Source organism: Entelurus aequoreus, linkage group LG01 (genome assembly GCF_033978785.1).
Source record: "Entelurus aequoreus isolate RoL-2023_Sb linkage group LG01, RoL_Eaeq_v1.1, whole genome shotgun sequence".
NCBI classification, from domain to species: Eukaryota; Metazoa; Chordata; class Actinopteri; order Syngnathiformes; family Syngnathidae; genus Entelurus; species Entelurus aequoreus.
In genome coordinates this window covers 1585570-1607731 of record NC_084731.1, presented here as the reverse complement: position 1 = coordinate 1607731, position 22162 = coordinate 1585570, and the positions used below count along the sequence as shown (strand labels likewise).

At 40.1% G+C, this 22162-nt stretch overlaps 1 protein-coding gene across 8 annotated transcripts in view; it reads left to right on the top strand.

The window, feature by feature from the left end:
* LOC133646544 (CLIP-associating protein 1-B-like) overlaps nucleotides 1-22162 on the top strand; it is a 50913-nt gene that overhangs the window by 28737 nt on the left and 14 nt on the right. Inside the window, exons 20-39 of one of the 8 annotated variants that reach the window (XM_062042048.1) lie at nucleotides 2444-2539; nucleotides 2615-2794; nucleotides 6035-6139; nucleotides 7392-7489; nucleotides 7579-7602; nucleotides 7768-8015; nucleotides 8083-8146; nucleotides 10504-10667; nucleotides 10735-10957; nucleotides 11498-11593; nucleotides 11802-11954; nucleotides 12057-12163; nucleotides 15741-15888; nucleotides 17052-17265; nucleotides 17339-17392; nucleotides 17461-17660; nucleotides 17731-17859; nucleotides 17944-18150; nucleotides 18228-18344; nucleotides 20309-22162. The exon at nucleotides 20309-22162 is cut by the window's right edge and continues 14 nt beyond it. In XM_062042048.1, coding sequence (XP_061898032.1) covers nucleotides 2444-2539; nucleotides 2615-2794; nucleotides 6035-6139; nucleotides 7392-7489; nucleotides 7579-7602; nucleotides 7768-8015; nucleotides 8083-8146; nucleotides 10504-10667; nucleotides 10735-10957; nucleotides 11498-11593; nucleotides 11802-11954; nucleotides 12057-12163; nucleotides 15741-15888; nucleotides 17052-17265; nucleotides 17339-17392; nucleotides 17461-17660; nucleotides 17731-17859; nucleotides 17944-18150; nucleotides 18228-18344; nucleotides 20309-20392 — 2711 coding nt within the window. In that variant the 3' untranslated portion in view covers nucleotides 20393-22162. Of the gene's footprint in view, nucleotides 1-2443; nucleotides 2540-2614; nucleotides 2795-6034; nucleotides 6140-7391; nucleotides 7490-7578; nucleotides 7603-7767; nucleotides 8016-8082; nucleotides 8147-10503; nucleotides 10668-10734; nucleotides 10958-11497; nucleotides 11594-11801; nucleotides 11955-12056; nucleotides 12164-15740; nucleotides 15895-17051; nucleotides 17266-17338; nucleotides 17393-17460; nucleotides 17661-17730; nucleotides 17860-17943; nucleotides 18151-18227; nucleotides 18345-20308 lie in introns of all 8 variants that reach the window. The other 7 variants (XM_062042016.1, XM_062042025.1, XM_062042066.1 and 4 more) reach the window with 7 other exon arrangements.

Sequence of the window (22162 nt, the reverse complement as noted above, 5' to 3'; positions counted from 1 at the left end):
CCCTCACCAATGTTTCTGCGTGCGCACCTTCACAGCTTGTTTTGTTTAACCCCTTCTTAACTTAACCCTAGAGTCTAGGGTCGGCAACCTTTATCACTCAAAGAGCCATTTTGACGAGTTTCACAAATGAAAGAAAACAATGGGAGCCTCAAAACTCTTTTGAAATTTAAAATGAAATAACGTCTTCTAAAACAAACCAAGCAGTCCAGTTGCGATCGATTGAATGCCCTCAGATGACAACTAGCTGGATGCATGAGAACATTCATAGACACGTTGCTCCTTATTTATCCTTTTCTTTTTTAATATCACGAAATACCGATGCGCCTGCATGCTTTGATACGGGGTACGGCCCACAACAGCTCTTTAAGAAGGGCGATACATACTTTCATGTCAGAGTCACTGGTTGATTTGCCCACATTTTTTACATGTTTGTTTTTGTTCCATTGCTAACGTTTTTCGTCAAACACTAGGATTTTGCATTTTGTTTCGCAGTTGTGCCATGACACACAAACGAAAAACAATACAGTACATAACATTCTCTGATGTGCCACAGCTTTATAGGTCCACCAATTAGAAGACAACCCATCATGTTGTTTAACCTGAACACGCACATTTCTTTGCTAATTGAAACCAGTTAAACCTCAGATCTCTCACCCTTTTGATAGTCTCACTGTTTTCATTTCCAAAAGTTTCTTCTATAGAGTTGTTGCTAGCCACTTTTATTTTTATTTTTTTAAATAGTCATAAATACAGTACGGGGCACACTGCCATCAATTCTGGGACCAACAAGTTTGTTGCACTGTGTACTAGTGATGGTAAATGTGATTCTTTTTACCTGTGAGTCACTCACCTAAGTGAATCGAGAGTTGATTTGAGTCAATAAACATATTTGTTGCTGTTTCTATGGGACTAATACATTTATAAAAACATAGACTAACACGGGCATAATTAATGACATATTACACTACCGTTCAAAAGTTTGGGGTCACATGTAAATGTCCTTATTTTTTAAGGAAAAGCACTGTACTTTTCAATGAAGATTATTTTAAACTAGACTTAACTTTAAAGAAATACACTCTATACATTGCTAATGTGGTAAATGACTATTGTAGCTGCAAATGTCTGCTTTTTGGTGCAATATCTACATAGGTGTATAGAGGCCCATTTCCAGCAACTATCACTCCAGTGTTCTAATGGTACAATGTGTTTGCTCATTGGCTCAGAAGGCTAATTGATGATTAGAAAACCCTTGTGCAATCATGTTCACACATCTGAAAACACTTTAGCTCGTTACAGAAGCTACAAAACGCACCTTCCTTTGAGCAGATTGAGTTTCTGGAGCATCACATTTGTGGGGTCAATTAAACGCTCAAAAAGGCCAGAAAAAGAGAACTTTCATCTGAAACTCGACAGTCTATTCTTGTTCTTAGAAATGAAGGCTATTCCACAAAATCGTTTGGGTGACCCCAAACTTTTGAACGGTAGTGTACATGGTTTATTCTCATACTTGGCTAACGTGGCAGGAACAAGTCACTGACCAAGTTAATGGCGGCGACAACCCGTGAGTGCTGATTCAGTAAAAAACTTGCAGGTTTTGAAGGATTTGTTCATGACTCGTCTTCACTGCTGTGTACTTGTCTCACATGCTTTGCAGGAAAATGTTTGTTTCATGAAGTTCGGGGACCTGGCTATTAGCACACTGCAAAAAGTGAAATCTACGTAAGATGAAATATCTCAAATAAGGGTGATATTTGCTCATTTTCTGTCTGATAAGATAATTCTTCTCACTAAGCAGATTTTATGTTAGTGTTTTACTTGTTTTAAGGGTGTTGGTCCTAAATGATCTCAGTAAGATATTACAGCTTGTTGCTGAGATTTGATGAGCTATATTGAGTAAAACATGCTTGAAACTAGAATATCAACTGTTGCAAAGCTGTGTCATTTACAGAAGTATAAAACTACTTTTTTAAAGTAATAATTTTTTACTTCAAGCATGAAAAAAAAAATCATGATGCCGTGCGCATATCATTATGTCAAGATAATGGCACTAACATTTACTTATTTAAGAATATTTTTCAACATATTGAGCAAAAAGGTCTAATTTTTTTTTCCTACCAAGAAAAGTGCACTTGTTATTAGTGAGAATATACTTACTTTAAGCTATTTTTGGGTTCATTGAGGTTAGCTCATTTTACTTGTTTTGTAAAGTCTTGACAAGCTGAAATTTCTTGTTCTATTGGCAGATCATTTTGCTTAGTTCAAGTAAAATACCCCTAATTTTTAAAAATTTTTTTCTTGTTTTTGAACACTGACTTTATGCAGTGCATTGTGATATTGTGTGTTCTTAAACTAAGTGTTTTACGTGTGTGAGAGGAGAACATCCAAGTGAGTCTATACACTCGTATACATCTCTTATTTTTCTTCTCTTGTTATTGCTCTTCAGGTCGAGTTCGAACCCAAAGAATAAGCACAAGAAAACGTCCATCTGTGCCTGACTGTCGGGGTCGTAGCAAAGGGAAGGTCGCCTCACATTCTCAACGTGAGAAAACTTAAATTGGACAACGACATTAATGCTGTTCACATGTTCACATTTATTTGATCTTCTATCTTTTAGCCGGCAGCAGGTCTGGTTCCCCGGGCCGAATGCTGAGCTCCACTTATAGGAGAATCAACAAGGCAACTATGGAGAGCGCCAGTAATGGTGCTAACAGCAGCCTGAGCGACAGTAGGCGACCACGAGGCCACCGCAGCCAGGGCTGCAGCCGAGAGACCAGCCCCACCAGATCAGGCTCTGGTAAGGACTGCTGACCACCACTGTTAATGTCGGACTTCAAAAGCTAGTCCAGCATTGTGTTACATGTGACACACAAATATTCTTTGTTAGGGCTGATGGGATATTTCTGGCAGATACTGCAATTCCAATTTGATTCACGATTTTCTTCATATTAAGCTTTAGTGCAAACATAGGTAATAATACTTTTTTTATAGAGTGCTTTAAAAAAACTCAGACACTTTACAGGATCAATCAAAGTTTATTTATACAGCCCTAAATCACGAGTGTCTCAAAGGGCTGCACAAGCCACAACAATAAAAAACATATCGTTGTGTATAAATAGCAAATACAAAAAATAAAAAGCAAAGGAAACAATGAATGCATATAGAAGGCAGTATTAAAATATAAAGTGATGTATTACTAAATGTCAAAGTCATAAGGAAAAAGCTAGTACGAAACAGGTGTGATTTCTAAGTTAATCTTGCCGGTTGTAGGGTCAGCAGTGTCACTGGTGTATCACACACACACACACACATGTATATAGTCATGGCCATAAATATTGGCACCCCTGCGTTTCTGTCAGATAATGACTCAGTGAATGTGTATTTGTTGTATGTTTAGAGAGCTAACAACTGCCAAAGACAAATTCATTGTATATGCAAGTATACTTGGCCAAATAAACCTGATTCTGACATAATATCAGATTTGGCTTTATACATACACTACCGTTCAAAAGTTTGGGGTCACCCCAACAATTTAGTGGAATAGCCTTCATTTCTAAGAACAAGAATAGACTGTCGAGTTTCAGATGAAAGTTCTCTTTTTCTGGCCATTTTGAGCGTTTAATTGAGCCCACAAATGTGATGCTCCAGAAAGTCAATCTGCTCAAAGGAAGGTCAATCAATCAATCAATCAATGTTTATTTATATAGCCCTAAATCACAAGTGTCTCAAAGGGCTGTACAAGCCACAACGACATCCTCGGTACAGAGCCCACATACGGGCAAGGAAAAACTCACCCCAGTGGGACGTCGGTGAATGACTATGAGAAACCTTGGAGAGGACCACATATGTGGGTAACCCCCCCCCTCTAGGGGAGACCGAAAGCAACGGATGTCGAGTGGGTCTGACATAACATTGTGAAAGTCCAGTCCACAGTGGATCCAACACATCAGCGGGAGTCCAGTCCACAGCGGGGCCAACAGGAAACCATCCCGAGCGGAGACGGGTCAGCAGCGCAGAGATGTCCCCAACCGATGCACAGGCTAGTGGTCCACCCGGGGTCCCGGCTCTGGACAGCCAGCACTTCATCCATGGCCACCGGACCTATGCAACTCCCCCTCGCAAGGGACAGGGGAGAAGAGGAGAGAAGAAAAGAAACGGCAGATCAACTGGTCTAAAAAAAGGGGGGGTCTATTTAAAGGCTAGATTATACAAATGAGTTTTAAGATGGGACTTAAATGCTTCTACTGAGGTAGCATCTCTAACTGTTACCGGGAGGGCATTCCAGAGTACTGGAGCCCGAATAGAAAACGCTCTATAGCCCGCAGACTTTTTTTTGGCTCTGGGAATCACTAATAAGCCGGAGTTCTTTGAACGCAGATTTCTTGTCGGGACATATGGTACAATACAATCGGCGAGATAGGCTGGAGCTAAACCGTGTAATATTTTATACGTAAGTAGTAAAACCTTAAAGTCGCATCTTAAGTGCACAGGAAGCCAGTGCAAGTGAGCCAGTATAGGCGTAATATGATCAAACTTTCTTGTTTTTGTCAAAAGCCTTGCAGCCGCATTTTGTACCAACTGTAATCTTTTAATGCTAGACATAGGGAGGCCCGAAAATAATACGTTAGGTCAGTTTTGTAGCTTCTGTAACGAGCTTAAGTGTTTTCAGATGTGTGAACATGATTGCACAAGGGTTTTCTAATCATCAATTAGCCTTCTGAACCAATGAGCAAACACATTGTACCATTAGAACACTGGAGTGATAGTTGCTGGAAATGGGCCTCTATACACCTATGTAGATATTGCACCAAAAAGCAGACATTTGCAGCTAGAATAGTCATTTACCACATTAGCAATGTATAGAGTGTATTTCTTTCAAGTTAAGACTAGTTTAAAGTTATCTTCATTGAAAAGTACAGTGCTTTTCCTTCAAAAATAAGGACATTTCAATGTGGCCCCAAACTTTTGAACGGTAGTGTATATATGTATATATATATATAATGTATGTGTATATATATATATATATATATATATATATATATATATATATATATATATATATATATATATATATATATATATACATATATATATATATATATATACATACATACATACATACATACATACATACATATATGTATATACATACATACATACATACATACATACATACATATATGTATATATATATATATATATATATATATATATATATATATATATATATATATATATATGCATATGTATATATATATATATATATATATTAGACTTAGACTTCCTTTTTATTGTCATTCAAATTTGAACTTTACAGTACAGATAAGAATGGAATTTCGTTGCATTAGCTAAGGGTAGTGCAGGATAAAAGAGCAATAAGGTGCAGATATAAATAAATAGATTACTGTACAGATAAATATATTGCACTTTTGCATATGCATCCAGGTTTATGGATGTATGTTATATTGTCTTTATATTCCAGCGAGTTAATCCATTTTTTGGGGGAATTGAGGGGATAATTATGATGCGTTCAAGAGTCTTATGGCCTGAGGGAAGAAGCTGTTACAGAACCTGGAGGTTCTGCTACGGAGGCTGCGGAACCTCTTTCAAGAGTCCAGCAGTGAAAAAAAAAAATATATATATATATATATACTGTATATACAAAGTATATGTCTGATTTTTAAAGAATGTATTTGCAAATTATGGTGAAAAATAAGTATTTGGTCAAAAACAAAAGTTCATCTCAATACTTTGTTATATACCCTTTGTTGGCAATGACAGAGGTCAAACGTTTTCTGTACGTCTTCACAAGGTTTTCACACACTGTTGCTGGTTGAGGGGCATGCAAAGACTTGATCGCAATCCCTTTGTTACTGTCATCTGAATAACTCCATCTTTTTTGTCTTGCATGACTAATTCTCTTACAAAAGTGTATGTGCTAAAAGCTAAAGCTAACCGCTAAACTCTTGCCTGCGATGCTGTCCGTCTGTCCGTCTGTCCGTCTGTCTGTCTGTCTGTCTGTGTCCTGCCACTCCAGCACGAAGCCGAATTCCTCGACCTAGCATGAGCCAGGGTTGCAGCCGCGAAACCAGTCGCGAGAACAGCTGTGACACTAGCCCTTCCAGGGGTGTCTTCCCCCTGGGTGAGTACATCACCAAAGTCTTCACATTGGTGACTGAGACAAACGTTTTCTTAAGTCGCCAACGAATCGAGTGTTGATGTTTCACACCTGTCTTTTTCCTTGCACTTCCTTTTTCGTGTCCCAAGTTTTCCACTCTGCTTGCCTGCATGCTCTGATTCAAATGATTACCTACTTACACAAGCATTCCAAACAGAATCAAAACTAAGAAAGAAACATTATTTACTAAGATACCATAGTTACTTGGTGTTATCTCCTGATCTCCAGCATACTGTACAACTTTTACCCTCGTATAAGGTCTTGCATCAGCAGCACCTAAGCAGCTAGCCCCCGAACTCTGACATCATCAGTCATTAACTATTCCGGCAAAATCCCGTTTTGGGCCCCCTGTTATCCTGAAGCACTGGGTGGACTCACAGTCTCACACTGATTGGGTTAGCGCATCAGTGTTTCGAGCCTGAAATTGATGCAGTCTTAGTCAAGAATGTTCCAATATGTTACATAGTGTATTCTTTCACTAAACAGGTGACCCAGTTCACATTGTGCAGTCACTGCAGTGTGGCATGCATGTAATTTTTGGACTTGAAAAGATGTATTCACTGTGTAACAAAACTCCTCATCAAGCAAATTGATTATTATTTTGTAATACAATTTGGTTTGTTTTTGTTTTTGGGCAGCAGGGGTTAAAAGCTGTCATCAGTGGCCTAGTGGTTAGAGTGTCCGCCCTGAGATCGGTAGGTTGTGAGTTCAAACCCCGGCCGGGTCATACCAAAGACTATGAAAATGGGACCCATTACCTCCCTGCTTGGCACTCAGCATCAAGGGTTGGAATTGGGGGTTAAGTTACCAAAAATGATTCCCGGGCGCGGCTACGCTGCTGCCCACTGCTCCCCTCACCTCCCAGGGGGTGATCAAGGGGATGGGTCAAATGCAGAGGACACATTTCACCACACCTAGTGTGTGTGTGACAATCATTGGTACTTTAACTTGAACTTGAACTTAACAATCATGATCCTGTGCGTCTCAGCTTCGATTACATAATTTATGTCAGCATCTTTCATTTTTTGCATTTTAATGGTGTTACAATATTCCCATTTTTTTAAAAATACAATGAAAACACCAACTTCTTGCAATGGCATTGTAAAATACCATCTTGAATTTATTGAACACTGAAATTTGTCCAAAAAGTTGAGTCCCGTGGTGATTGGATCTACTTGCGCCGACTGACACGCACCTATTGACTTTTCTTTGCCAGACCGGCTGTCTCACCAGGCTCGGATCTCGGCCTCGGTCAATGCCATGAGGATCCTCAACACAGGCACTGAGGTGGAGGCTGCTGTTGCTGACGCTCTGGTGAGAAACATGCACAGCAACTTGCTATATGTTGGAGTCAATAAATGCTACATTTTAATTTCCTCCCTGCTTGACTTTGTACATTACAGCTCTTAGGAGACTTGAGGAGTAAGGTACAGGAGCTGATGTGTTTGTGTCAGCATGAGCATGAAACTACATCATCTTTTGCTAACAAACCGTGCTAATATCAAAGCTTCCAATGTGTCTCACTTTGCGGCATGTTGACACGAAAGCAACGAGCCGAACCCTCCAACATTGTTGACTCTTCCTCTTTCTAGCGGCGGGCGGGGCGACGGCGCTTTGAGTCGCCAGGAATGTACTCTGATGACGATGCGAACAGTGATGCCTCCAGTGCCTGCTCAGAGCGCTCGTACAGCTCGCGCAACGGCGGCATGGCGCCACAATATGCACGTCAGACAGAGGATGTAGCTGAAGTTCTGAATCACTGTGCCAGCGCCAACTGGTCGGAAAGAAAGGAGGGCTTGCTTGGATTGCAAAACCTGTTGAAGAACCAGAGAACTCTAAGGTTTGTAACATGATCTGTATCATATCAACAGATGACAGCCTCTGAAACATGTGTGTTTGTGCCTCAGTCGTGTGGAGCTGAAGAGACTCTGTGAGATCTTCACCAGGATGTTTGCAGACCCTCACAGCAAGGTGACAGCCCTTAAAGGCCTACTGAAAGCCACTACTAGCGACCACGCAGTCTGATAGTTTATACACTACCGTTCAAAAGTTTGGGGTCACCCAAACAATTTAGTGGAATAGCCTTCATTTCTAAGAACAAGAATAGACTGTCGAGTTTCAGATGAAAGTTCTCTTTTTCTGGCCATTTTGAGCGTTTAATTGACCCCACAAATGTGATGCTCCAGAAACTCAATCTGCTCAAAGGAAGGTCAGTTTTGTAGCTTCTGTAACGAGCTAAAGTGTTTTCAGATGTGTGAACATGATTGCACAAGGGTTTTCTAATCATCAATTAGCCTTCTGAGCCAATGAGCAAACACATTGTACCATTAGAACACTGGAGTGATAGTTGCTGGAAATGGGCCTCTATACACCTATGTAGATATTGCACCAAAAAGCAGACATTTGCAGCTAGAATAGTCATTTACCACATTAGCAATGTATAGAGTGTATTTCTTTCAAGTTAAGACTAGTTTAAAGTTATCTTCATTGAAAAGTACAGTGCTTTTCCTTCAAAAATAAGGACATTTCCATGTGACCCCAAACTTTTGAACGCTAGTGTATATCACTGATGAAATCTTAACATTGCAACACATGCCAATACGGCCGGGTTAACTTATAAAGTGCAATTTTAAAATTCCCGCCACACTTCCGGTTGAAAAACTCCTTTGGATATGATTTATGCGCGTGACGTCACAAAAGCAACGGAAGTGGTTGGACCCCATCTGACCCGATAGAAAAGCCTCTTGTTTTCTTTGACAAAATTCCACAGTATTCTGGATCTTTTGCAATTTGTTTAATGAACAATGGAGACTGCAAAGAAGAACGTTGTAGGTGGGATCGATCAGTGTATTAGCGGCTAAGTACAATACTGTAATATCCGTGATATTTGCATTAGTGTACTGTGTCTTTAAGGGTTTGGGGAACGCGCATGCGCGAGTGAGTTGGCGGAGAACTTGAGTGTGTGTGAGCGTGACTTTTGGCTAACAGCAGCTCGTGTATGTGTGTGCGTTACTTTTTGAACTACAACCAGTTACCGCTTGTTAATAAAGCGATTGAGCAATTTGTTTAATGGACACTGGAGACTGCAAATAAGAAAGTTGGAGCCGGTGGAGCGGCGGACTACAGCAACACCAACACCAGGAGGTTGTGTTGTGTTTTGAGCAGGATAACGGACGCACTACGGTGAGTACAGCTTTGGCTTCCAAACATTTGATCGATTGCCCGTACGTGCGTGTCGATATGTGCATGTGACGTACGTAACTTTGGGGAAATATATGTTTCTTGCCGACTCTGATGGCGGCCGGGGTGTCGTCAAAAGCGTACAACGCCCGCCGCCGCATCTAAGTTAGCTACGCAGCTAGGTTAGCTTCTGTTTTTTAGCTTCGCCAAGCTGAATATTATTAATCGTGTATTTACATGTTCATGGTTTAATAGTATTATTGATCTTCTGTCTATCCATCCAGTCAGGGTTTTTTTTAAATTTAGTTTCTATCTGCATTTGAGACTGATGCTATCAAGTTGGCTACGTAGCTAGGTTAGCTTCTATTTTTTTAGCTTCGCAAAGCTGAATTATCAATCGTGTATTTACATGTTCAGTCACTGTGAATGTCCATTTCGCGTTCTCGACTCTCATTTTCAAGAGGATATAGTATCTAAAATGGTTTAAAATACAAATCTGTGATCCACAATAGAAAAAGGAGAGAGTGTGGAATCCAATGAGCCAGCTTGTACCTAAGTTACGGTCAGAGCGAAAAAAGATACGTCCATCGCTGCCTCTCAAGTCCTTCACTGTAACGTTCCTCATCTACGAATCTTTCATCCTCGCTCAAATTAATGGGGTAATCATCACTTTCTCGGTCCGAATCTCTCTCACTCCATTGTAAACAACGGGAATTGTGAGGAATACTAGCTCCTGTGACGTCACGCTACTTCCGCTACAGGCAAGGCTTTTTTTATCAGCGAGCAAAAGTTGCAAACTTTATCGTCGATGTTCTCTACTAAATCCTTTCAGCAAAAATATGGCAATATCGCGAAATGATCAAGTATGACACAGAATGGATCTGCTATTCCCGTTTAAATAAAAAAAAATCATTTCAGTAGGCCTTTAAAGTAGATTGTTTATGTCAAGGGTGGTAACATAAACTGATCACATTTAATTACTAATTAAAGGACAACTAACTCTGCTTTTGTGTTGCATGGCTCCTTACTTGTTTGGACTCTAACACACGCAGAGAGTAAGTGTTTGCTCTCACTCACCACTCACACTTGGAGTCACTTTATCCCAGATGTGATGAGTCCACCTTGTCCTGTAAACTTGTTGCTCTCAGGTCTTCAGCATGTTCTTGGAGACTCTGGTGGACTTCATCGTCGTGCATCGGGAAGACCTGCTCGACTGGCTTTTCGTCCTGCTCACCCAGTTGCTGAAGAAAATGGGTGCCGAACTCCTGGGCTCTGTTCAAGCCAAGGTCCAGAAGGCTCTGGACGTCACACGGTTAGGATACAAACATTGGTTTGAAATGTTGGAGCAGCAAATGAATAAAGCAGATTGTTGTCTTTAGCGAGTCCTTCCCATACGAGCAGCAGTTCAACATCCTGATGCGGTTCATCGTGGATCAGACGCAAACGCCTAATCTGAAGGTGAAGGTGGCCATTTTGCGCTACATTGAGGCACTAGCCCGCCAGATGGACCCAGCTGACTTTGTCAACACTAGCGAGACCCGACTGGCTGTTTCGCGCATCATCACTTGGACTACCGAACCCAAAAGCTCTGATGTCCGTAAGGTAGGAGCGCCAATGTGTGACATTCTCAAAGCCATCCCCCTATTTCCACATTCTTCTGTTGTCACTTCTACATTCTCCTTATTTTTGTTATGTTGTATGTAGGGCTGCAACTAACGATTAAGTTGATACTCGATTAATCTGTCGATTATTACTTCGATTAATCGATTAATAATCGGATAAAAGAGACAAACTACATTTCTATCCTTTCCAGTATTTTATTGGAAAAAACCAGCATACTGGCACCATACTTATTTTGATTATTGTTTCTCAGCTCTTTGTACATGTTGCAGTTTATAAATAAAGGTTTATTTAAAAAAATAAAAATAAAAATTTTAAAAAAAAAGCCTCTGCGCATAGCATAGATCCAATGAATCGAGGACTAAATTAATCGGCAACTATTTTTATAATCGATCTTAATCGATTAGTTGTTGCAGCCCTAATTGTATGTTTGTTATGTTTGGTTGTTGTCTTTGTTGCTTTTTTTTTTCACATGTTGATTTTTTTCCGCCCTATCAATTTCTTCATTTACCAAATCCCCAGACCCTTCATAACTGGGTTGGGGAGGATTGGTCAGGCCGAGCCGGCACCGTGACCTCTTTGCCTGGGGAGGGCAACCTGGAGGAGAGGTGCAAGCAGGTAGAATCATCTGGCAATAGCATGACAGCCATTTACAACTGTAGCTCTGCTCCTGGTTGGTTTTATTTTTATCGGCTTTAACTGGTTTCACGTTGCTGAATGTGCTACTAGATGGTGTAATGATAGACCACTGAGACCCACACAGGTGTGACACAACTGCAGTGTGTCCTCTCAAAGTGTGTGTGTGTTTGTCTATTCTTTCTTGCAGGCAGCCCAGGTTGTGCTCATTTCTCTGTTTGAGCTAAACACACCAGAGTTCACCATGCTTCTCGGCGCTCTACCCAAAACTTTCCAAGATGGGACCACCAAGCTGTTGCACAACCACTTGAGGAGCACGAGCGCCAACAGCGGCATCAGCATGGTAACGCATACCTTTTATATGTACACACTGTCCACCAAGGTGAGAAAATTAAACCACCTTGAGCCAAATGTGGTTTTGGTGTGTGTGTGTTGTCACATGCAGGCATCTCCCGGTAGCTCGACGGGTCGAACAACTCCACGGCAGTCTAGCAGCCGCAGCAGCCCACTGATGTCCCCCAACACTTTCTCCCATGGCAGTCTTTCTCCGAGGTACACATAATGAAATAAAGTGAAACCCATTTTTGTCATCCATCAACCATCACATCAACTCCTGGTCCACTGTGTATTTTTTATTACTAAAAATTGCCTACTTAAGCCGATGTTGACATCAATTGTCGCTTTTGTTGACATCAAATTTTAGACCTGATGGGGGAAACATCAATCTGTTTGTCATCACGTTTTATAGTATTGCTAATGTCATCATTCACATTCGCAGTAGACTGAGACGTTTTTCCATCCCCTTTTACACAAGAGTCCATTTTGCTAGCTCAAAGGGGACAGAGCCTTTTTCCATCGCTGCTTATACATCAGGGGCCGTACTTATCAAGCTTCTTAGAATTACTCCTAAGAAGTCTGCTAAGAGTTGACTTAAGAGTAAATAAATTCTTGGCTGAAAGCTGCACTTAAAAGTTAGTTATCAAGCGTCTTACTCACACTTTCAGCGAAGTGTAGGACTGAATCTTAAGTGTCACACTCAGAGCTGAATTACGACATTACTATGTGCCGTAAACGCAATTTTAGGTGACATCATTTCTGTGTCCATAGAAATGACCAATCACGGAAGGGAATCCCTTGTCTAAGAATAAAGAAATATCTTAGAAATATTTAAGTGGACAATGGGAGTGTATATTTTGACAATAAACTACAAAATAATACAAAACAAACAAACAATATTGGCAATGAATCAAAAATAAATGTTTCCTTTTTGTTGCACCTTTCCTGCTTCCTGCTCCCAGACCGTAACAAAGAGGCAGGGGAGACACTTCTCCAGGATGTATGCTCGGGGCAACACCCGTCACAGCGGACGACTTTAGAGTGAATGATGAGTCCGGCGATTAGTTGCAAATCTTGCTTTATTGATTGCTTGCACACAGCCAATCCAACACAAAACAAACTAGTCCCCGCTCGCACTCACAATACCGCTCCCTCTCTTCTCTCGCCCACACACTCACTGACGTCACTCACCTCACGGCCACACACATACACTACTGTCATAACATTTTCTTTCCAATTCATTAATTAGGCAACTAATTTGAAACTGGTGTGGGTGGCTCTATATATACTAGTCCAGCGGTTCTCAAATGGGGGTACGCATACCCCTGGGGGTACTTGAAGGTATGCCAAGGGGTACGTGAGATTTCTTTTAAATATTCTAAAAATAGCAACAATTCAAAAATCCTTTATAAATATATTTATTGAATAATACTTCAACAAAATATGAATGTAAGTTCATAAACTGAACATCAAATCAAGTAGGCTATTCCATTCAGTATAATGCAACAATGCAATATTCAATGTTGACAGCTAGATTTTTTGTGGACATGTTCCATAAATATTGATCTTAAAGATTTCTTTTCTTGTGAAGAAATGTTTAGAATTAAGTTCATGAATCCAGATGGATCTCTATTACAATCCCCAAAGAGGGCACTTTAAGTTGATGATTACTTCCATGTGTAGAAATCTTTATTTATAATTGAATCACTTGTTTATTTTTCAACAAGTTTTTAGTTATTTTTATATCTTTTTTCCAAATAGTTCAAGAAAGACCACTACAAATGAGCAATATTTTACACTGTTATACAATTTAATAAATCAGAAACTGATTACATAGTGCTGTATTTTACTTCTTTATCTCTTTTTTTCAACCAAAAATGCTTTGCTCTGATTAGGGGTTACTTGAATAAAAAAAATGTTCACAGGGGGTACATCACTGAAAAAAGGTTGAGAACCACTGTACTAGTCCACTGCAGCCACATGCAGAAATCAACAAGGAATCGAAAATTATTAAATCTGTGACAAAAATAATACCTGCTCTGTCTAAACGATACCGTTTGATCAGCTGCTCGTCATCAAACAAAGATGAACGTTCGCGCATGTCTCTCTCGCCTCAGTGCCATCCCCTGCTGGCAACTCCTAACCACTTAAGACACCTCTGAAGGTCTCTTAAATATCGTGGAGAGTAGGAGTGATTCTTAGACTTAAGAACGTTGATAAAAAGCTTTTATTCTTAAGTTTGAGGGTAGGACTAAATTTCGCAAATTTTCAGGACTTAAGTGTAAAATGGCACTCTAAGAAGTTTGATAAGTACGGCCCCAGAAGTGGAACGATCTCCCTTTTCATGAAAGACCAGCACTTTTATCCTTCACTTTTAAAACCCATCTAAAAACACACTTGTATTCCTTGGTTTTTACCCAGCATGAGAGTTTGAACTTTTTTTATTTGATTCAGTCACCATACTAATTCAAAACATTAACAAAACAGACTCATAAAAATTGTGGAATGGAAGAAAACAATATCAACAAACAGCTGTAAGTTAATATTATTATGTATCTAGCAAAGGGGACAAGTAAATGTGCAAGAAATGGCTATTTTCAGTTATACCGATCACCGCTTATGTCAGTGTGAGTAAGCCGTTCCAAGGAATGTTCAGTTGAGTTCAGTTTATTTGGGACATGCATACGATACAATGTAATGCGTCACATATATCCAGTTGTTTCATTACAGCACGCCCGAAAAGGAGTAGGAAGAAGCTGAGCTTATTTAATCCTACCCCTTTTCATACCATAGCAATTTGATCCAATTTCCTTGTTCTCTGTAACAGAACAGTGAATAAATAAATAATATACCATAGTAAGTAAACAAATATTAAATACATAAATAATCTTTCTCAAAAGAAAAAAAAAAGGGTTTAAGATGTTCGTAATAATTGTTCTGTGTACTTTGTGAACACTTGTAGTTTGAAGAGTCTCTTAAACTGAATCATATTGGTGCTTTGTTTCATTTCTTTGGTTAATCCATTCCATCATTTAATTCCACATTCAGATATACTAAAGGTTTTAAGTGTTGTACGTGCATACAAATGTTTTAAATTAGATTTTCCTCTAAGATTATATTTCTCCTCTTTTGTTGAGAAGAATTGTTGGCTAGCAGGTTATAGTTTGCTTTATACATCATTTGAGATGTTTGCAAATGCACCAAATTGTTGAATTTCAATATTTGTGATTCAATAAATAAAGGATTTTTATGTTCTCTATATCCAAAATTATGTATTATTCTAATTGATCTTTTTTTGTAGCACCATTAGTTAATGAAGCACACATTTGTAGTTATTTCCTATATTTCTACACAATAAGTCAGATATGTAACACTAGTGAGCAGTAGAGAATATGAAGTGATTTTTGGTCCAGAACATGTTTTACTTTATTCATTATTGACGTGTTTCTTGCTACTTTATGTTGTCTATTTTTACATGAGATTTCCAGTTCATTTTATCATCTATTATGTTGATTTGAACAAATTCCACTGCATATCTCTCAAGATACAAGTGTCTCAGTCAAATCCTACAATTTGATCATGATTAATTCATTCACTTCAGCCGGAGCGGTATTAGCACTGTGTGCAGTTAGCAATGAATGAAACACAATAGATTAAGTTTAATAATGAAAACAATGTTCATCTTTGTGCTATTTTCCAGGTAGATGGTTTCGTCTCTTTACTGCACTTCCAGATACTTAGCTGTGGTCTTTTTTTAAAGTGGTACTCATTTATTGAAATGCACCCACTGCAGCATGCCAGAGTACGACAGCGAGAACCTGAACTCTGAGCAGATCTACAGCTCTCTGCGTGGTGTCACTGAGGCCATCCAGAACTTCAGCTACCGCAGCCAAGAAGATCCAATGGAGACGTACAGGCCAGATGAAAAACGGGACACCATGGTGAACGTAGGGATGCTTCAAAATGTTGTTCTATACCAGGGGTCACCAACGCGGTGCCCGCGGGCACCAGGTAGCCCGTAAGGACCAGATGAGTAGCCCACCGGCCTGTTCTAAAAATAGCTCAAATAGCAGCACTTACCAGTGAGCTGCATCTATTTTTTTAAATTTTATTTATTTACTAGCAAGCTGGTCTCGCTTTGCCCCACATTTTTAATTCTAAGAGAGACAAAACTCAAATAGAATTTGAAAATCCAATAAAATATTTTAAAGACTTGGTCTTCACTTGTTTAAATAAATTCATTCATTTTTTTACTTTGCTTCTTATAACTTTCAGAAAGACAATTTTAGAGAAAAAGTACAACCTTAAAAATGATTTTAGGATTTTTAAACACATATACCTTTTTACCTTTTAAATTCCTTCCTTTTCTTTCCTGACAATTTAAATCAATGTTCAAGTAAAAAAAATTTTTTATTGTAAAGAATAATAAATAAATTTTAATTTAATTCTTCATTTTAGCTTCTATTTTTCCGACGAAGAATATTCGTGAAATATTTCTTCAAACTTATTATGATTAAAATTCAAAAAAAATTTCTGGCAAATCCAGAAAATCTGTAGAATCAAATTTAAATCTTATTTCAAAGTCTTTTGATATTTGTAAAAATTTTTGTTCTGGAAAATCTAGAAAAAATAGTCATTTGTCTTTGTTAGAAATATAGCTTGGTCCAATTTGCTATATACTCTAACAAAGTGTAGATTGGATTTTAACCTATTTAAAACATGTCATCAAAATTCTAAAATTATTCTTAATCAGGAAAAATGACTAATGATGTTCCATAAATTATTTTTTTAAGTTTTTATCTTCTTTTTTTCTGTTGAATTTTGAATTTTAAAGAGTCGAAATTAAAGACAAACTATGTTTCAAAATTTCTCCTCTTTTAAACCGTTCAATTAAGTGTAAATATCATTAATTATTAATAATAACATAGAGTTAAAGGTAAATTGAGCAAATTGGCTATTTCTGGCAATTTATTTAAGTGTGTATCAAACTGGTAGCCCTTCGCATTAATCACTACCCAAGAAGTAGCTCTTGGTTTCAAAAAGGTTGGTGACCCCTGGTCTATACTGATGAGATTCCAACAACTAATGCATTTTTTCCCCACAGTGTGAAGGCGGCACTCCCTTACACTTGGACCTTAGACTTCATGGAGCTATGGTGGACAACAAGACCTCATTACTATACCCGCCTTCGCAACGCTTTACTGGGCCGCGTTTCAGAGACTACAACCCTCACAACTACACCGACAACACCAGCACATTGGACAAAGGCGCCCTAAGAGAGACACGGTTTGAAGACAATGTGGAGCTGCGACCAGACGGTGCGCCACATCTGAGCTTTGTTTTCTGGGCAAGCTTTGACCAACTATGCTTCCTTCCGGTTGTCCTCTGTAGGTCACCAACAAGAATGTGTTGAAAGCAAGATCCAGGAACACAGACATGTCCCAGGTACTGCAAATTGTAAATACTTTCTTGGTCTTTTAGAGATTTGTACAACAACTTGCCGTTTCTTGCAGGAGCGACTGAGCGACTTCAGCTGGTGGGGGAGCTGCTGAAGGAGCTGTCCCAAGGCCCAGTAGGTGAGCGTGGCATTGAGGAGCGACGGGCCACCATGCTGGAGCTGCTGAAGGTCGCCCGAGATGACAGTCTAGTAGTTTGGGACGAGCACTTCAAGACCATGCTGCTTCTGCTTCTGGAGATGCTGGGAGACAAAGATGTAAGGAGGCGCCATGTAGGAACACGGCCACTGGAACGTTAGAGCTCACCTGTTTTCTGACTTCCCATAGTACATGATCCGTGCACTGGCCTTGAGAGTCCTGAAAGAGATCTTAAGAAACCAGCCAGGCCGTTTTAAGAACTATGCCGAGCTCACCATAATGAAGATGCTGGAGGGTCATAAAGACTCACATAAGGAGGTGACACAAATGGGCTGACGGTTATATATTACAATCACATTTTTATTTTGTTGACAATCCCATGCTCTTCCTTTCTTGGTCAAGGTGGTGCGTGCGGCAGAGGAAGCCGCATCCACACTGGCGGGCTCAATACACCCAGAGCAGTGCATCAAGGTCCTGTGTCCCATTGTGCAGACAGCTGACTACCCAATCAACTTGGCTGCCATCAAGATGCAGACAAGAGCCCTCGAACGCATCGTAAAGGAACCTCTTCATCAGATGCTGCCTGACATCATTCCAGGTCTCCTGCTGGTGAGCCAGGAATTCCCAGTCAAGCTGAATATTTCAGCCACGGTGCTTCAGTGGGTCAATGCATTGTGTCACCGCAGGGCTACGACAGCAGTGAGAGCAGTGTGAGGAAGGCTAGCGTCTTCTGCTTAGTGGCTGTCTACGCTGTGATTGGCGAGGAGCTGAAGCCCTACCTTTCTCAGCTTACAGGCAGCAAGGTAACTGCACTTCTGGTTTAAATCATGGTCACTACGTTGTCGTCAAACTTTCTATGCTCTTCCTCCAGGGTTAAGTGTGTGACGTGCCAAAATGCGAAGGCTTTATCTTTCAAATCGTACTTCCAACCTGATTACTGATGCGATGTGGCCTTAAAAGGCGAACCAATGTGCTAAAGTTAACATGTTAATGGTGGAAATATTGCAAAAGCCACGCTAGTGAACCTTAAATCTCAATTAATTAAACCTATCTCGAGTTGGCTTAGTTCACTCTCAACTACTACTCAATTTTTGGTGGACCTCATCCTTATTGTAGCAAAGTGTGGCCAAATAACTGACAGGGAATAATTTTGTGTACAAACTGCTCATCTTGTAGTGTCAGTACTGTGTTGAAGTTTTCCTCCATGACGCTTCTGTGTAACCTGGATGGGACAGTGTCATGTGGTTTCTTCAGCCTTCACGCTTTGCGCCACCTGGCTGTCAATGGTGTGTTGAAGGGGATGGTGTATATTGTGCAAAAGGGAATTACAGTGGGAAATAACAAATAACCAAAATACCCAACACTGCCATTTTAAAGGCCTACTGAAATGATTTTTTTTCATTTAAACGGGGATAGCAGATCCATTCTATGTGTCATACTTGATCATTTCGCGATATTGCCATATTTTTGCTGAAAGGATTTAGTATAGAACAACGACGATAAAGTTCGCAACTTTTGGTCGCTGATAAAAAAAAAGCCTTGCCTATACCGGAAGTAGCGTGACGTCACAGGAGCTAGTATTCCTCACAATTCCCCGTTGTTTACAATGGAGCGAGAGAGATTCGGACCGAGAAAGCGACGATTACCCCATTAATTTGAGCGAGGATGAAAGATTTGTGGATGAGGAACGTTAGAGTGAAGGACTGGAGAGGCAGTGCAGGGTGTATCTTTTTTCACTCTGACCGTAACTTAGGTACAAGGTCTCATTGGATTCCACACACTCTCCTTTTTCTATTGTGGATCACGGATTTGTATTTTAAACCACCTCGGATACTATATCCTCTTGAAAATGAGAGTCGATAACGCGAAATGGACATTCACAGTGACTTTTATCTCCACGACAATACATCGGCGAAGCTCTTTAGCTACTGAGCTAACGTGATAGCATCTGGCTCCAATGCAGATAGAAACAAAATAAATAAACCCCTGACTGGAAGGATAGACAGAAGATCAACAATACTATTAAACCATGGACATGTAACTACACGGTTAATAATTCTCAGCCTGGCAAGGCTTAACAATTCTGTTGCTAACGACGCTGAAGCTAACTTAGCAACCGGACCTCACAGAGCTATGATAAAAACATTAGCGCTCCACCTACGCCAGCCAGCCCTCATCTGCTCATCAACACCCGTGCTCACCTGCGTTCCAGCGATTGACGGCGCGACGAAGGACAGATGCGTTGGCGGCTAGCATTGGCTAGCGCGTCTGCTATCCAAGTAAGTAGTCCTTGTTGTGTTGCTACAGCCAGCCGCTAATACACCGATCCCACCTACAACTTTCTTCTTTTGCAATCTCCATTGTTCATTAAACAAATTGCAACACAGATGTCCAGAATACTGTGGAATTGTCCGATGAAAACAGAGCAGTTTGTATGGTGACACATTGGGTACGAATACTTCCGTTGCCGTCGTGACGTCACGCGCATACGTCATCATCCAAAGATGTTTCCAACCGGAAGTTTAGCGGGAAATTTAAAATTTAACCCGGCCGTATTGGCATGTGTTGCAATGTTAAGATTTCATCATTGATATATAAACTATCAGACTGCGTGGTCGCTAGTAGTGGCTTTCAGTAGGCCTTTAAGTCTGTTGGAAGCTAAAAGTCGGCCTCAAATATTTTCCGATCAATCGCCCAGCTTTAATTGGACAGCAAAAGACAGGCTCATCTCACTTGCGTTCTTTAACTGTCTTGTTTCCTCCTATAGATGAAGCTGCTCAACTTGTACATCAAGAGGGCCCAGACCACCACCAGCAATAGCAGCAGCTCCTCTGACATCTCCTCCTACTAACTCTCTATAACTCCTGCTCTGACACTCTCATCAGCTTCTTCCATTCAAACCTTTTGCTTACCTTGCAGTGAAAATCTGCCGTCTTGAAAGCAAAGCACCATCCTTGACTCCTTTTTATATTGGGCTGCTTACATGTGTGTAGATGATGGCGAGGTCCTGTGCCTAAACAAAGTCTTCCCTTCGCTCGCACATCATCATCATCAAACAGTGTTCATGCCCACAAGCTTACAGCATTTTCTTTATCAAATGTAATGAGCTGAATAACAACTTCTGCACTCTGCTGCAGCCTTTCTGGACCGGGAAAGAAAGTCTTCTCAAAGCGGACATGTCACTTTTGCAGCAGATAATCATTTGGCTGGCCAAAGATTTGAAGCTCAACGCATTTTTTTATTGGTTTCACCCTAACAGAGCATTTCTATTTTTTCTTTCTTTGAAGAAAGTAAGACAATCAATGTGGAACATTGGAATATTTTGAAGAAGAAGCTGCATTCCATTCTTCTTGACAAAACTTGAAACTGAATGTATTCCACATTCACGAAAAGAGAAACTACAAACAAGTACACAAATATGATGTACTTTCTATGTCAGAGAAGATTAGAGTACGCACCTATGAATTTGTAGGTGAGTACAATCAATGAAGTCCAACATTTGAATGTTAGTGGACAAACATCCAGAGCTCTTCATCAGTACAGTCCAGTTACGAGTGAACCACTAAGTGAAGACTACTGTCAACATTTCCTGTCTTATACCCAATATAGTGAGAAGAAACTGTTGCAAAAATGCTTGAGGAGGTTTGAAAAATGTGTAAAGTATGAGACCTCAAAATGTGAACGATTAAGACGATCACCAGCTGCACCAGAGAAGCTTCTGGCGAGAATGTCTTTGCTCTCTGTCTCAAATGGAAAACACACTTCACTATGTACTCTGCGTACTTGCTTCCTGAAGGCGCACGTTAGTACTTTCTCAAATCCATCACTGTCGCAGCACTCTCGACTGAAAATGACGATCGCAATATTATCCGCTTCCTCTTTCTTCTTCTCTCCTTTTATAATTGTGACTTGCATTTACTGGAGTTTTAGTCCCTTGGCGTAAAATTCCTTTTGATTGAGGGTGTCGAGACTGAGTGCGACATCCGACACACTTCTTCTCAGAGTCAAAGCATGTTTGCACTCAAGATGCTCAGTCTTAGTTAGTATGGAAGTGTGCCAGTTGAGAGACAGCCCTTATTTACAATTCCTGTCACAGGTTATAATCCTGTTTGGCTTTACCTTTAACCACTTGTCACTGCTGAATGTCCAGCCACGTATTTTAGAATCATCAATAAAGTAACTCTGAAATTGTGGTATTTTAGAATGACATGTTAGACTCATGGTCTCACTTTTAGTAGCAAGTAATCACACCATTTTGTACATTTGTCAATGTTTGAAATGTGCCTCATATCTGCTTTAGACAGGACAGACCTCTGCACCTTCCGTTGTCTTCCCAACCTGAGCCTGTTCAAACCTAGCGATGGGCTGAATGTTGAACATCCCACATCTTCAACGTGTGCCTTTAGTTGAACATGACTGTTTCCTACGCCCTACTAAGTCCAATTTAGAACAAGTAAGTGAGGAGAAGTTGTTAGTGTGCATGCACCCCCCGTCACGCAATACTATATTTATACTACTGTATATTTACATGTTACCAGTGATGCAGAATCTAAATAAACTGTCAGACTTCTCATTGGTGTGCCTCCCTTCACATATACAGTAGTATTACTGTATAGTGCCT